The sequence below is a fragment of the Diadema antillarum genome, unplaced genomic scaffold (assembly GCF_040938485.1).
Source record: "Diadema antillarum isolate AM-2024a unplaced genomic scaffold, OU_Dant_1.0 seq00000231_RagTag, whole genome shotgun sequence".
In the NCBI taxonomy this organism is placed as follows: Eukaryota; Metazoa; Echinodermata; class Echinoidea; order Diadematoida; family Diadematidae; genus Diadema; species Diadema antillarum.
Window position 1 is genome coordinate 40048 of NW_027271281.1, and position 12840 is coordinate 52887.

Here is a 12840-nt window from a genome sequence, read left to right on the forward strand (position 1 = left end):
AAAGAAGTAAAAGGAGCCATACCAGAAAACCGAGATGCAGTGATTCCAAATGCCCAAAGGTGGATGGAGCTGGAATCTTCTCATTACCCCTTTCAGCCTCATCACCTGAAAATGCCACTGATCCTCTGTGCAAACATGTTACAGATGGTGATGACAGGGTTCAGACAGGACCGAATGAGGGCCAGAAAGGAAAAACTTTTTTAAGGCAAGCGCTTTTGTCAGCGGGAGATGAAAAGGAGCGGTGGCGAAGTGAGGTGTCGATTAAGTCATTGAAGTTTGCCTCCTATCTCTGCAGGAGAGGACGGTGGAGGATCGTGTTTTACGGAAGGGTTTAGGAGACCGAGGTCTTTTACGGAGTGTGATGGTCACATACTGGTCTAATGAAAGAGAGGGAATTGATACAGTCAAGTCAATTTGTGTATCACTCTAATTAGAGATTGGAGAGCATGTACTCTCAGATATTGGCAGGTGTTTTGTCATGCCCAACAACAGCAACATAAAATATCACTGTGTAACATGTGTTGTAAGGTATATGATAGGTATAGATATTAGCAGCTGTTTTATCATGTACAACAACAGCAGCAAAAAAATGTCTCTGCACAATATGTGTTGTACAAGGAAGGCTATGAGTATATTGGTGCATGCTGACAGTGATTACTTATGACCTACAGTTCTTTATATTGTTTTTAGGCACTTAAAAAGTTTTTTTTTTTTTGGTGGGGGGGGGGGGGTATGAGATGCTTAGTTTCGGCCTAGCTGGAGCTTGTGCCGGCAGAATAAAAAGGGGGCTGCCAAAGTGAAGTTTCAGCACACATGCAGTACACCTGTGCTAGGCTAATGCAGAAAATGTCCTTGTCGTTCTATCTATCTATCTATCTATCTATCTATCTATCTATCTATCTATCTATCTATCTCTCTATCTATCTATCTATCTATCTATCTATCTCTTTCCTATGAGCCATGGTGGAGTAGCTCTTTTTGTATGGCATGTTATGTTGTTTGGGCTTGTCTGCGATGATTAGATGTGAAATGCGGGACCATTATTGAATCACAGACTGGGAAGGGAATCTAGGATGGCATCAGTGAAGGAAGAGAGGAATAAACCAGAGTAAAATAGGATCGTCCAACTTCGTCGTGACGAGATTGGGTTCTCATCCATTCAGAATTGTGAAAGATTGATGAAGAAAATAGGTTGGGGGAGGAGAGGTTATCTATGGCCAAAAAAACTCATGTTGCTCATACAAGTTATGGAAACTTGCTGGTATGAATTCTCTCTTTGTTAGTTTGAAGTTTCAGCCACTGTGATAAACTCACCTCAGTCCTTGCAGCTAGTGCTCAATAACAATGATTTTATCAAATCTCCTTTCCTGCCACTTGCACAGTGGTTATGTCACACACTCTCGTTCTGCAAGTTTATAGGATAAAACCACATTTCTGTGCAACTTGGTGAAGCATATTTTCTGTGTGGGATATCACTGTACCTAACCCAGCACATTTGGAAAGTTACTGGGCACATTTGAATGGATACAAAGAGAGTTGATGTGTAACGTGCTTTTGACTTTAATTGTGCTTTGATATAGAGAATGATAGATTTTCATGAATGAAAATCATCTTCTTTGGAGATCTCGGAAGAGTGTCTATAGTTGATGCAGCAAAATTTCACCAGACTTTTGCTTTCTCCACCATGTCTTGTCACACTCAAGAAAACTCAGTGAGACCCCCGAGCAAGACGTTTTTAATTCAGATGCTGAAATTAAGATCAGCCTAAACTGTCACAATGTGAGTTTAATGTCAACAAAGTGAAAACAAAGTTTGTCAGAATATGACAAGAAAACCTGGGGCATCAAATACATCACAATTTGTAAAATGGGAATCTCCTACAGACAAGTTTTTGCTTCATTCTTTGCTAGGCTTGAGGTGCAAAACTGCACCAACAAAGAAATTTTCAAAATATAGGGGAGAAAAAGAAAACCTCCAGGCAAAAAAAAACAACCAAAAACCAAAGATTCAAGGCTACAATACATCCATGCCAGCTCAAGAAAGAAACTCTGCCATATTAGCGAGAGTGATGCCAGAGCGCAAGAACCTGCTCGTAATCTAAGGAAGGCATCCAGTGCAACATTTCAGATTCGATATGAAACCGTATCCCGCGAGGGAGAGATTGTCCAGAGATATGGGACACATTTTTCCCAGTCCGAATAGAGGTGTTTTCTAGTTTCCTCCAAACGGGAAAATTAGGTTGCTCATATAGCAATCCATCAGATACTTCACCTGAGATGATTATGTGCTCTGGCTTCTCTTCCGGGGATTGTGAGATAACGTTTGTCCCACATATCAAAACTCCTTTGAGCGTGGTTTTTTGGCCTGTGCGATGCAAGCTGATGCAGGAAGTGGAACCTAAAGCAGGGCTTTGCGTTTCTGTTTATTTCAACTGAAGTTTGATTAGTAGGAAGGATCTCTCCTTTTCAACTCGTGATCAACATAAATACACATTCCTCACTCAAACTATTCTTTCAGAAGTCAAATAAATTGGTATTTATTATCATCATCATTGTTGTTATGATGGTGATGACTATGATTTTAATTATAATCATTGTTATTGTAATACATTACTGCTGTATGAAGTTGATTGAATGAGGAATATTCATGTCAGGTACAAGCAGTAACAAATAAAAAGAAAAAAAGAAAACATAGGTGTCCATATGCTTCGACAACATGTGCAAAAATGGATTCCTTTTTGTCTGTACATGATGATCGATTTGTAAAATTCCTCATGCTGTGCACGTTTGATATAGGTCACTTTCTCTTTCTGGGAAAAAAAAAATATAGCGGTTAAACTGGGGCAGGTGGGAAGGACAGGCTCTTTATCCCCTTTCACTGAAAGAAACCCAAAACTATTGGGTATTCTACACATTTCAGTGAAACTCGCCTCAGAATTCTTTTCGGAAGTGATACCTTGTAACTTACTGCTTTCATAGTAACAAACTACCAACTCTGCCTCCTTTTTTTTCCATTTAGACGGATACTATTGGCATTCTTCCTGTAATACAAGGCTTGTGAGAGAGTGGGGCCAAGTTCACTGAAACGTTGATTAAAATAGAAATTGTACATGAAGAAGACTAAAGGAAGTGAAAGAAAACATGGATCGGTCTTAACGGAAAATACAGAAAGCTTGCTTAACAAAACTTCGTGCTGTGATGGAGAAAAAGAGAAAAGTATGATTGAATGAATGAATGAATGAGGGAGGGAGTGCAGGAAAGTGAGATGGGTGGAAATATAGGGAGGATAGAAGAAGGCAGAGGAAAATCAAAGAAAGGAAAGGTGAGTGATAGGTATATGGTGAAATAAGAGGTGAGAGAGACTGGGAAAGAGAAGGAGAGAAGTATTGGGGGACACGGGTCGATGAAAGCACCAACTCCCGATTCATAGGACTGGGTTTTCTCAGTATGGGGTGCAGTGTGTGTCTGCACCGTCAGCGTGTGAAGTACATGCTGATTACGCGAGTGAGAACAGATCCGGGGGAAAAACTAGTTCACATTTAAGAGGACGCCGCTGCCTCGGGAGGTAGGAGATGCTTTCGGGGGTACTGCCGTCCTCCATCGTTGTCGAGAGCTGGGGAAAATAGTCGGGTCACTCGATGGAAACGAGGAGAAAGTATGCAGCGTGAAAGAGTGGTTGAAAAGGGGAGAGGAAAGGAGAACAGCGAGACAGATTATATACACTCACCATCTCTCAGTCACGAGGGAATTCAAGAGGAGAGTTCACTTTAAGGTCATGTTGGGGGAAAGTAGACTTGGATTTATCATTATGAATATTTTTTTTTGAAGGGTGTATAACTTTTATGAGAGGATGATGGGTAAGATATTACTTGTTCACATTGGTCATAAGTAGGGCACAATTTCCTTAGCTGCTTTTTTTTTGGGGGGGGAAGGGAGAAAGTTGCAGTTGTTTAGAAAAGCGCTCAGATTTGGGAAGTACAGCGCCTATTGTAGGTAAGAGCTCAAGATCCACATGATTAAAGCTTGTTTAGAGAGAGAAATGTGTAAATCATAAAGGCTAGACATCCTTTAAGTAAGTCTGGTGACGGTTGTATATCCTTGAGTGTGACATGTCAGTGGTATGCATGTTATGCGCATTGATGCGTTGATTTCACATCAGTGGTAGATAGCCCGGGTGAGAGAATGCAGGAAGCTCAGGGGTGAGTTAGTGGTCACAGCACTTTGTCGCAATTAGGAAGAACCGGAGACAGAGAGTAAATCTCCGCCGCTGACAGATTACAAGGGAGGGAAAAAAAAAAGATTGCCAAGAATGCTCAACTCACCCAACATGATAGTGTGGGAAACCGCTCACACACACACACAAAAAAAATGGTGCGCACATAGTTTGTGACATCGCCGAGGAGAGAGTTACATAGCGTAAATTCGTCTGGAGCATTCAATAGCGTGGAGATGTAATCGTAACCGAGGACGAGAGAAAAAGGGGAAATGGTGCAAGGTCGGGACACGAGCGAGTGATCGGTGCAGAGAGATTGTACGCTTGAACTTGTTTCAACAAATAAACCCCTGTGCGCAATTTCCTGTAAGAAAGCTAATTGCATTTTCAGAGATCTGTGAAGAAGAGATTTGGGATTGTGCAATCTTAGAGCTCAGTGACTACCCTAGTTAGGAGCTTTTCTTTTTGCGTGTATTACAGGCAATCCTGTTAAAGGGTTTGTGCAATTGTAGTTGTACTTGAGTTTTTAGGTGACCCTGGTGACCTCCTGATTGAAAACTGTCATAATTCAATCATTTTTTTCAATGTAAGGGGGTGAGGGCACACATCTGTTTAAAATACGGTGTAGTTTGATTTTAAAAAATATATGTTCAGAATGAGTGAGGTTAAAATAACTGCATTTATGCAGGATTTTATTGGATTTTCAACACTGAAAACAAAAATCACATGGTTGCAAATGAAACATTTTGAATCTCCAGACTGCACATGCCTAAACAGTGACCGGAGCGTGACCCTGGGCACCCGAGTGCATAACATGGACCTAGTGTGACGAGTTGCATTGTGGGATTTAAAAGAAAGAAAAAAAAAAAGATTTCTTCATGTGCCATTCACACATGCGGAACAGGGCAAATTATTGTCAGAGTCTCCTAAAAAATGAATTAAGCTGGACCAAGTTTTGCATCATGATGTGTATCAAGAGAGTTAGGGAATTTTTTGTGTGTGTGTGTGTGTGTGTGTGTGTGTGTGTGTGTGTGTGTGTGTGTGTGTGTGTGTGTGTGTGTGTGTGTGTGTATGTGCACACACACACACATGTGACATAAGAAGAGGCAATTTTTCACTTTACATTGCAAAATTCAGTTGAAAAAGAACAACAACTTCCATTTTAGGTGCATGTGAACAGAACTTTTGTAATTGATTGGGATTTCCGGGGGGGGGGGGGGGGGGGAATGGGGAGGGAGAAGTAACATTTGTTGACTCTCAATTTCACACAGCAATTTTTGTTCATTGAAGAAGATGATGATAAGAAGAAAAAGAGCCATATGAGGCATGGTCTTGGAATTTACCTGCAGAGGAAATGAGTGACTTTCAACAGTAACTCATGCATCTTACATGTGTATCCACTGTCAGCAATAATGGCCCATTGTGTCCAGTCCATTGTTATGTGCTTCGTCACTTTCAAAGCGGATATCAGCCAGCCGCCCTGCGGCTTGTTGTGTGCTGCATTTCATATCTTCTCTTTGGTGTGATACATGGCTTAGGAATGGTAGGCAACCTGGGGATATGTTTTCAGCAAGAATTGTTATTTGAATAGAGATATGATGTAAATTTTGAACCGTGAAAATTTCGGTGGTGACTCATTGGTAGGATAATGTTCTTGTACCAGAGGTTCTGAATGACAAAGAGTCAAAAATCAATTCAAACTGAAAAACTGTCTTGCCACGATTAAAACTCCCAAACACTTCATTACCTAAAAAAACATCAAAAACTCTTGTTCTCCATATGTTTAAAGACATGTATGGTGAGAGAATGTAGATAAAATTGTTACCTCTGTGTATTCTAGTGCAGTGGCTATTAAAGTGAGGAGAAGCAGCAGTGATATTGGTGAAATATAAGCTTGTACAGCTGTGCAAAACAAAGAGTTGACGATGTAGATTTAGCACTATGACATTCTTGTTGATTGTCAAACAACTAAACTTAATATGCCGAAAATTTTTTCCTGTTTCCTCTCTTGTGACTTATTTTCATCTACTCTTGCTCCCCTCTTTGAACTTTGCTTCGCAGAGAAACAATGTCAGCAACATCGTCGATGAGGTTTCCGGCATTGCGAGATGTCCGTACAACCCGTACCACAACACCACGGCACTCTTCACTGAAGATGGCGACCTGTACACGGGGACCGTCATGGACTTCATGGCCCGGGACGCCGTGGTCTATCGGACCTTGGGCCCCTCCCGTGTCCTCCGGACTGCCCAGCTCAACTCAAAGTGGCTAAACAGTGAGTTTGTTGTTGGCGATAAATGTGGTTCAAGGCATTATTTACCATTTTGCTGATAAAACAAAATTCAGCTTTAGTGCTTTAAAATAAGTTCTAAAATGGAAGTTACGGATAGAAACAACCAGTGGAAAAAAGTTAATCAATATCATCAATGTTAAATATAGTTACATATACAAAATGTGAACAATAGTTACCTGGTATAATAAAATTGTTTCTAGACTAAACCATGTACAGTTACGGTTTAGTGAGAAAAATAGAGATATCTTCTTATATTTTAGACTTTATTGCAAAATCTTTATATGATAAGATGTTTTGTGATACAACTGACCTACACATATGCATCAAATGTGATAACTCAAACATTTTTTTTAAATCACTGCTCCCAATGGTAACCTTTAAAGAAAATAGCACCCTTTAAAAGTCTGCAAAAACAAAACAAACCAAGTCAGCTTATTTATATCCCCCACCCTCACAAAGTCTCTCTTTGTGCATTTGCTTTACCTTTGTGTTGTCATGATTGAGTAGACTCGGTCTCCTTTACTCTGAAAAAAAAAGTATTGCAATTGCCAACTGCATATTATACTTATCCTATATAACAACTTCAACAGGAAATATTGGACATAAATCGTAATTTGTTACATCTGTATCATATCCTGCCTTTCTTTGAAAGCTTTCATGAATTATTAAAGAGGACTCATTTTGTGAAGCTTTAAGAATTTGATCACTGAAGAAGGGAACTTTATTGTTCAAAACTAATAAAATGTAATAAGATAAAATAAAAGAATTATGAATCATACTAAAAACCTCCCTCTAATTTCCCATGTCTATTATCTTCTGTCACTCAGACCCCAACTTCGTCTCATCATACGAGATTGGGCCATACGTCTATTTCTTCTTCAGGGAGACAGCAGTGGAGTTCAGTAACTGTGGACAGGTGAGAACACATACCAAATCCATTCCCAAATATCGTATTGCATTGTTGCTGTCAATATACCCTACTAATATGGCACTGCAAAGTGCATACATTTGAATACATGCCCGTCAGTAGTATTGGACCTCTAGCAAAGAAAAATTTTAAATTTCCATGAAACTATGCAGATGTCAGGGGATGCTATCACTTACTCGAGAATCATGACCAAGTGTTAATGCTTATGTTTCTTTCATGATCACTAAAGTGGTGCTTGTAGAGTAACAGAGAATATGACTGTATTTTCAGAAGTTTGCTGCTATCGTGCTTGCCCGAGCGTCTGCAGATCCAAATCGAGTGAGGTTTTATTAAAGCCACAGAAAGTGCCTTGACTCCTCTGTTGCACTGGTTCCGCCATGTGAGAGAAGGTGGAAATTAAATTGTGCATTTAACCATCATCTGACAGTTACAAAGAATCCCGGGAGAGAGAGAGAGAGCACTGAAATTCCCCTGTATCATCATGAGTTTTAATCCACCTGCCATTTATCAAAGGTAAACAAAACTAGCCTGTCTACTGTACCCCCAAATCTTGCACATTTGATTATATTCTCATGCTGGAATCACTGTCGGGCTTCCAATGTGTGCCTAACTCTTCATGAATCCAGTCTCAACCAAAGAAAGAGAGAAATGGAGAGAGAGGGGGAGAGGAAGGTAGAGAAGGAGAGAGAGAATGAGAGATAAAGAGTAAGAAAGATGTATACTTGGGGAGTATTACACCAATGGAATAAAGAAAGCCGCGCTGCATTGCTTTAATACGGGAAGAAAAATAGGCCGGAATGTCATCTGGGTGCGCTGACGTCACGCGGTACAGATGGGGGCAGCAGGACGGATGGGCGTCTTATCTTACATACATATCGCCTCAGATTAGTCTATATCTGCTTGCATGCGCCATTATTTTTCTTGAGTGGAAAAGTGGAGGCATGTTCACCGGAGCCTGGCAAATAAAAGGCTCAGCCGCAGGAGCGCCACCCCACCCTGTCGTGAAGTAGTAAAACGATAGAAGAGGTGTTGGGTTTTTGCGTGTATGTCTGTCTCCTCCAGCCTTGTTGACATCTGCTTACCCTGAAGAGATGACAGAAATTCCCCTTTATTGGTTTTCACTCTCCTTCTGAATTGGAGTGGAACGAATTTATGAGAAGGAGTTTGTTTTTCTGCTTTTTACAGTTCGATTTTCGAAAGTACTTGTGGCAGTTGCCGAGTAGTAGTAGTGTTCTCTTTTTTATTCCATTGATAGGAAGACAGAGTATTGTAATGCAGTCCCAATTTTTGTAAGTCTTTTGTACCCCCAGTGGAAGATGAAATGGACTCCTTCCAGCGTATACCCGGTAGATAATCCCATTAACCTGACAAGAAAGGGTTGTGCATGGAATTAGATTAAGTTGTATCGATCATGTCAAGGACCTTTAAGTTTGTATTCTTATTGGGTTTTTTTTTTGTGTGTGTGTGTGTGTGTGTGAGTGTTGCTGGCGAACTTTCCCCTAGCCCGTGCTAAGAAACGTTAACCTTAGTTGTACGGTCTTCAGGGAGCAATATCGCCATGTTTGCTCAAAGCTTTGAACCCCCGCTGATTGGCTGGAGCTTAGCCAGGATTAATCACTGGGTAATCCAACCCCCAGATCGAAGCATGCAATCCTGTTGTAGAAGTGCCGAACGGAATGGTCTTGCGACAGCCTGACATTACGCGGTGCAGTGTGTTGAGTATCGGTGTCAGAAGGGTTCGACTAGTGCACATGAGCTCATTCGGTAGTGATTGATGCGCGCTCTTGTTTCGTACAATTGAACATGTCATGATACGTCGTCTAGTTTGAAACAAGATTTTTTTTTCTTGTTGTTTTCAAAGTTCACTGACAGTAGAGAGCTCTACGGAAGCCATCCCAAAGCTCTTACCCAACAAAACTGTGCTTGCTTATTCTTTTGGTTTTAAAGCCCTTTGGATCCTCTGGTGGATGTATTATGTCTTTCTTTTTGAAAATCAATAGTGCAGTAACAAAGATTCTGCAACAAGATTTGACATGACTGATTATTGTTTTGCTCTTCCAAAAATTTGACCATCAATAATCAAAGAACCCTATCAGGCAGTTTAATGATATCAGTCTAGATACAAACAGAAGCAAGTAGCGAGTGGTAGGAGACATACATGTATCATGTGACAACAGAAAAGCTCAGAGATGATGGAAAAAAGATGTCAGCCCACATCGTAAAGGAAGATGAAAGCTAGTTATCTTCAAAATAGGGGGGAGAAGAGAAGATGGCACCGAGAATGGTGTGTTAGGGGACATTCGTCTGTCGCCCTGACTGTTTAGCATTCTTGGGAACTTATGTGTGAAGATTAAATGAGGGTAAATTGATCATGCGACAGCTTTGAGATGAGATGCCTAATTTAGCTCAGGCTTTGCAAGTCTGCCAACACAATGTATCCCTGTGTATGCTCTCCTCCCCCCCCCCCCCCCCCCATCCTCTTCAAGCTCGCTGGATTCAAAGGGTGTTGTGTTGACTGTGGGTTCCTGTGAAGCTGCACGGATGCCCGCCCAAAGATAGATATGATTGATGCTTGTAGTGAGCCATAATGTCACGCTCTAACTCAACTCTCGTGTCGCGATGCAGGTAATCCGTCACTCAGAGGGCTCACGTGTGCCGTGCCGCAATCCGACCTCTTAAAGCAGAAGAAGAAGAAGAAGAAGAAGAAGAAGAAGCAGAAGAAGTGTTTTGGTGTATGTTTGCATCCCATGCAATGCATTGCCAAACAATACAATACAATACAATCGAAATGGCTGTGTGGTTGATCAAAAGATATTGTGGATGTTCAGACTTAAAGATATCCTCAACTTGAGGTTAGCATTGCCATAATTATTAATTTATCAAAGCTGAGAAAATTAAGAGTGAATAGAGAGGTTGTTTCACATTCTCAACTACTTTTGTGCCAACGCATTCATTTAGCATGTGTGGGAGACTACTTAACATGCCATATATTTAGCGAGTCTAATTTTTAGCAAATTGAACTCCAGACAATTTCGCCACTTGGTTGAATTGGCAGTTGTGAAATACAGCAATGGATGACCAAATTTTTCACATGCACATTGTATTCCTGTCAGGATCCGAGTTGACATTGTGCGCATTGTTGAATTTGCAAATAGCACGGACTCGTGGATTTCACTAAAATAGAAACCTCGCGAAATATATGGCATATAGAGTAACTCTTATTCTGTGTGACATAATAAGACAGGTTTATGTTTACACTCATGTATTCATTCATTTGTTCGTATCCCAATCACCCGAAACTGGACCTCCCTGTGAGTTTTGTTGAAACAGCACATATATAGCACCAAGTGATAGTATCGTGAATAATTAATACTCTCACTGAATGCTACATGCGTGCGCACAGTAATAAAAGTTACGATCATCTATAAAACAGGATGTGTAAAAACTTTGTTGGCATATGCTGTGAAAAGGAGAGACAACTTAAATGATATCATCAAAATTTAGTGGGATTAATTGATGTGTCAAATTAATATCTCTTAATCGTATGCAACAATTATAGTTATCATAGACTCAGAATATTGTTTATGGAACTTAAAACTGTTGGAACGCTTTTAAAAGAATGCCTATGATTTAGTTTGTGTGTGTGGTTTTTTTTTGGGGGGGGGTGAGGGGAGTAGGCTATGATCAATTAATACTTATATGATCATGACTAGTTAAACCTTCAATTCTAGGTTGCATGAGTGTAGAATCAAATTTGTTTTTTGTTTTTAAGGTTTGTTTTTTTTCTCCTTTACCCCCACTTTGCCTTGAGGAGATTGAAGAGATAGTGTGACTGCCTTGCAATGACGTAAAGGGTTTATTTTCGTCAATGTCATGAGTTGACTGAAATTCTTGTTTTCAATAGCACACCAAACTAATGCCTCCAGAAAGACAAATGTTATGTCATCTCAAAGATGGGAAATCAGCAACTTTGCCTCCTGAAGAGGTACAAAACTCCTATCTCTGTTTGTTCCCATGTTCTAGTGCAAAAGAAAAATAGGTAAATAAATAACCACATTAGGGAATTGTCTGATAAGTCCCCATTTGTGAAATGTTCTTGTGAGTGTATGTGGTACATACAATATAGTTATACAATGTGAAAAACATGCTGGTGTTATTTGTTGTATGATACACATACTGTTGTAGGTGTGTTGCCATGTCAGAATTGAGCTACGTGTAGCAGACAGCAAGCTCATATGTGTTGTACATGTACTACATTTGTAGTACATGTGTATGACAATCAGGAAGAGCTCCAAAGGGTATAACCCCAATTATCTAAAATGTGCCGCAAGGTCTGTCGTCACCCGCAATAATGCATTGACATTGACGCGCAGCCTCGTATCTCACTGTCAGTCGGTATGCCAGTCGAAAGAGAACAAGAGTGGATGTTGTCTTTCTTCTATGAAGGCACATGACAGGGAGACTCTTATTAGTCTGGCAACAATCACAAGAACCCCAAAAGGCACAGATCAACCAGCACGCACATGCTAAGACCGCAGAGGAAATACCAGAAGTCTATTTCTGATATGGATGTGACCAATCTCCCAAATATATTCTTGTGCTTGTGATGCAAGTGGTGCCAGTTTGCTGATGCTATCAGTACTTCCAGCGAATGGGTTGCCTTCTTATCTCGCAGCAGCATTGAGACAATTATGCTTTCTACTTTACGCAAAGGGATGTGGTCTAAATTCGCAGGGCCGAGCACGACAAGAAAATGAGAAGAACTGATTTCGGCCAGACGAAGATCCCAAGGAGATGCTCCTCACCCTCTCAAGGAATCCTTAAAGTACCCCCCCCCCCCCATGACACAGTAGGTTTGGAACCCAGAGGGACTTGCCCTCCAAAAACCACAACCCCCTCACTCCCACACCCCCTCCCTACCCCCACACCCCCCTCCCCACCCCTACACCCCCTCCAGGGGGTGCAATGCCCCCGTTGGACTCAGGAAACTTTGGTGGCCATCAAGAGGAAGATGCCTCTTCCAAGCGTTCAGAGCTCCCAGAACTGAAACTCAATTCCCTTCAGAAACTAAAATGGCCCTCCTCACACCGCTAGCTTCCTTACCGAGTGACTCGACACTAATTTTCATCTCTTTAAGACAGAAGGATTGCTGTCTTTTAATGAATCTTTAAAAAAATTCCTCTTTAGTTAATAATTCTTCATTTTTCCAGAGGTTTTACATGATGATGAATCACTTCCTGTAAAATGATTATAACTCACTATCTTAGGAAGAGATGAAAGTGACAAAAGTGAAGGAAACGTTGATGAAAGTCAATGGATATTCATATTGTAAAAAGTCAAGAACGAAGTATAAACCTAAGAGTAAAAAAACAAAAAGCACACACACACACACACACAAAGGTTTGGG

General features: G+C 40.7%; 1 protein-coding gene across 1 annotated transcript in view; it reads left to right on the top strand.

Annotated features, from left to right (window-relative positions):
* Window positions 1-12840, top strand: part of LOC139729259 (semaphorin-5A-like) — a 144733-nt gene that overhangs the window by 35400 nt on the left and 96493 nt on the right. The window contains exons 5-6 of the mRNA XM_071640190.1: window positions 6274-6487; window positions 7333-7421. Of these exons, the coding sequence (XP_071496291.1) occupies window positions 6394-6487; window positions 7333-7421 (183 nt within the window). The 5' untranslated portion in view covers window positions 6274-6393. The remainder of the gene's footprint in view (window positions 1-6273; window positions 6488-7332; window positions 7422-12840) is intronic.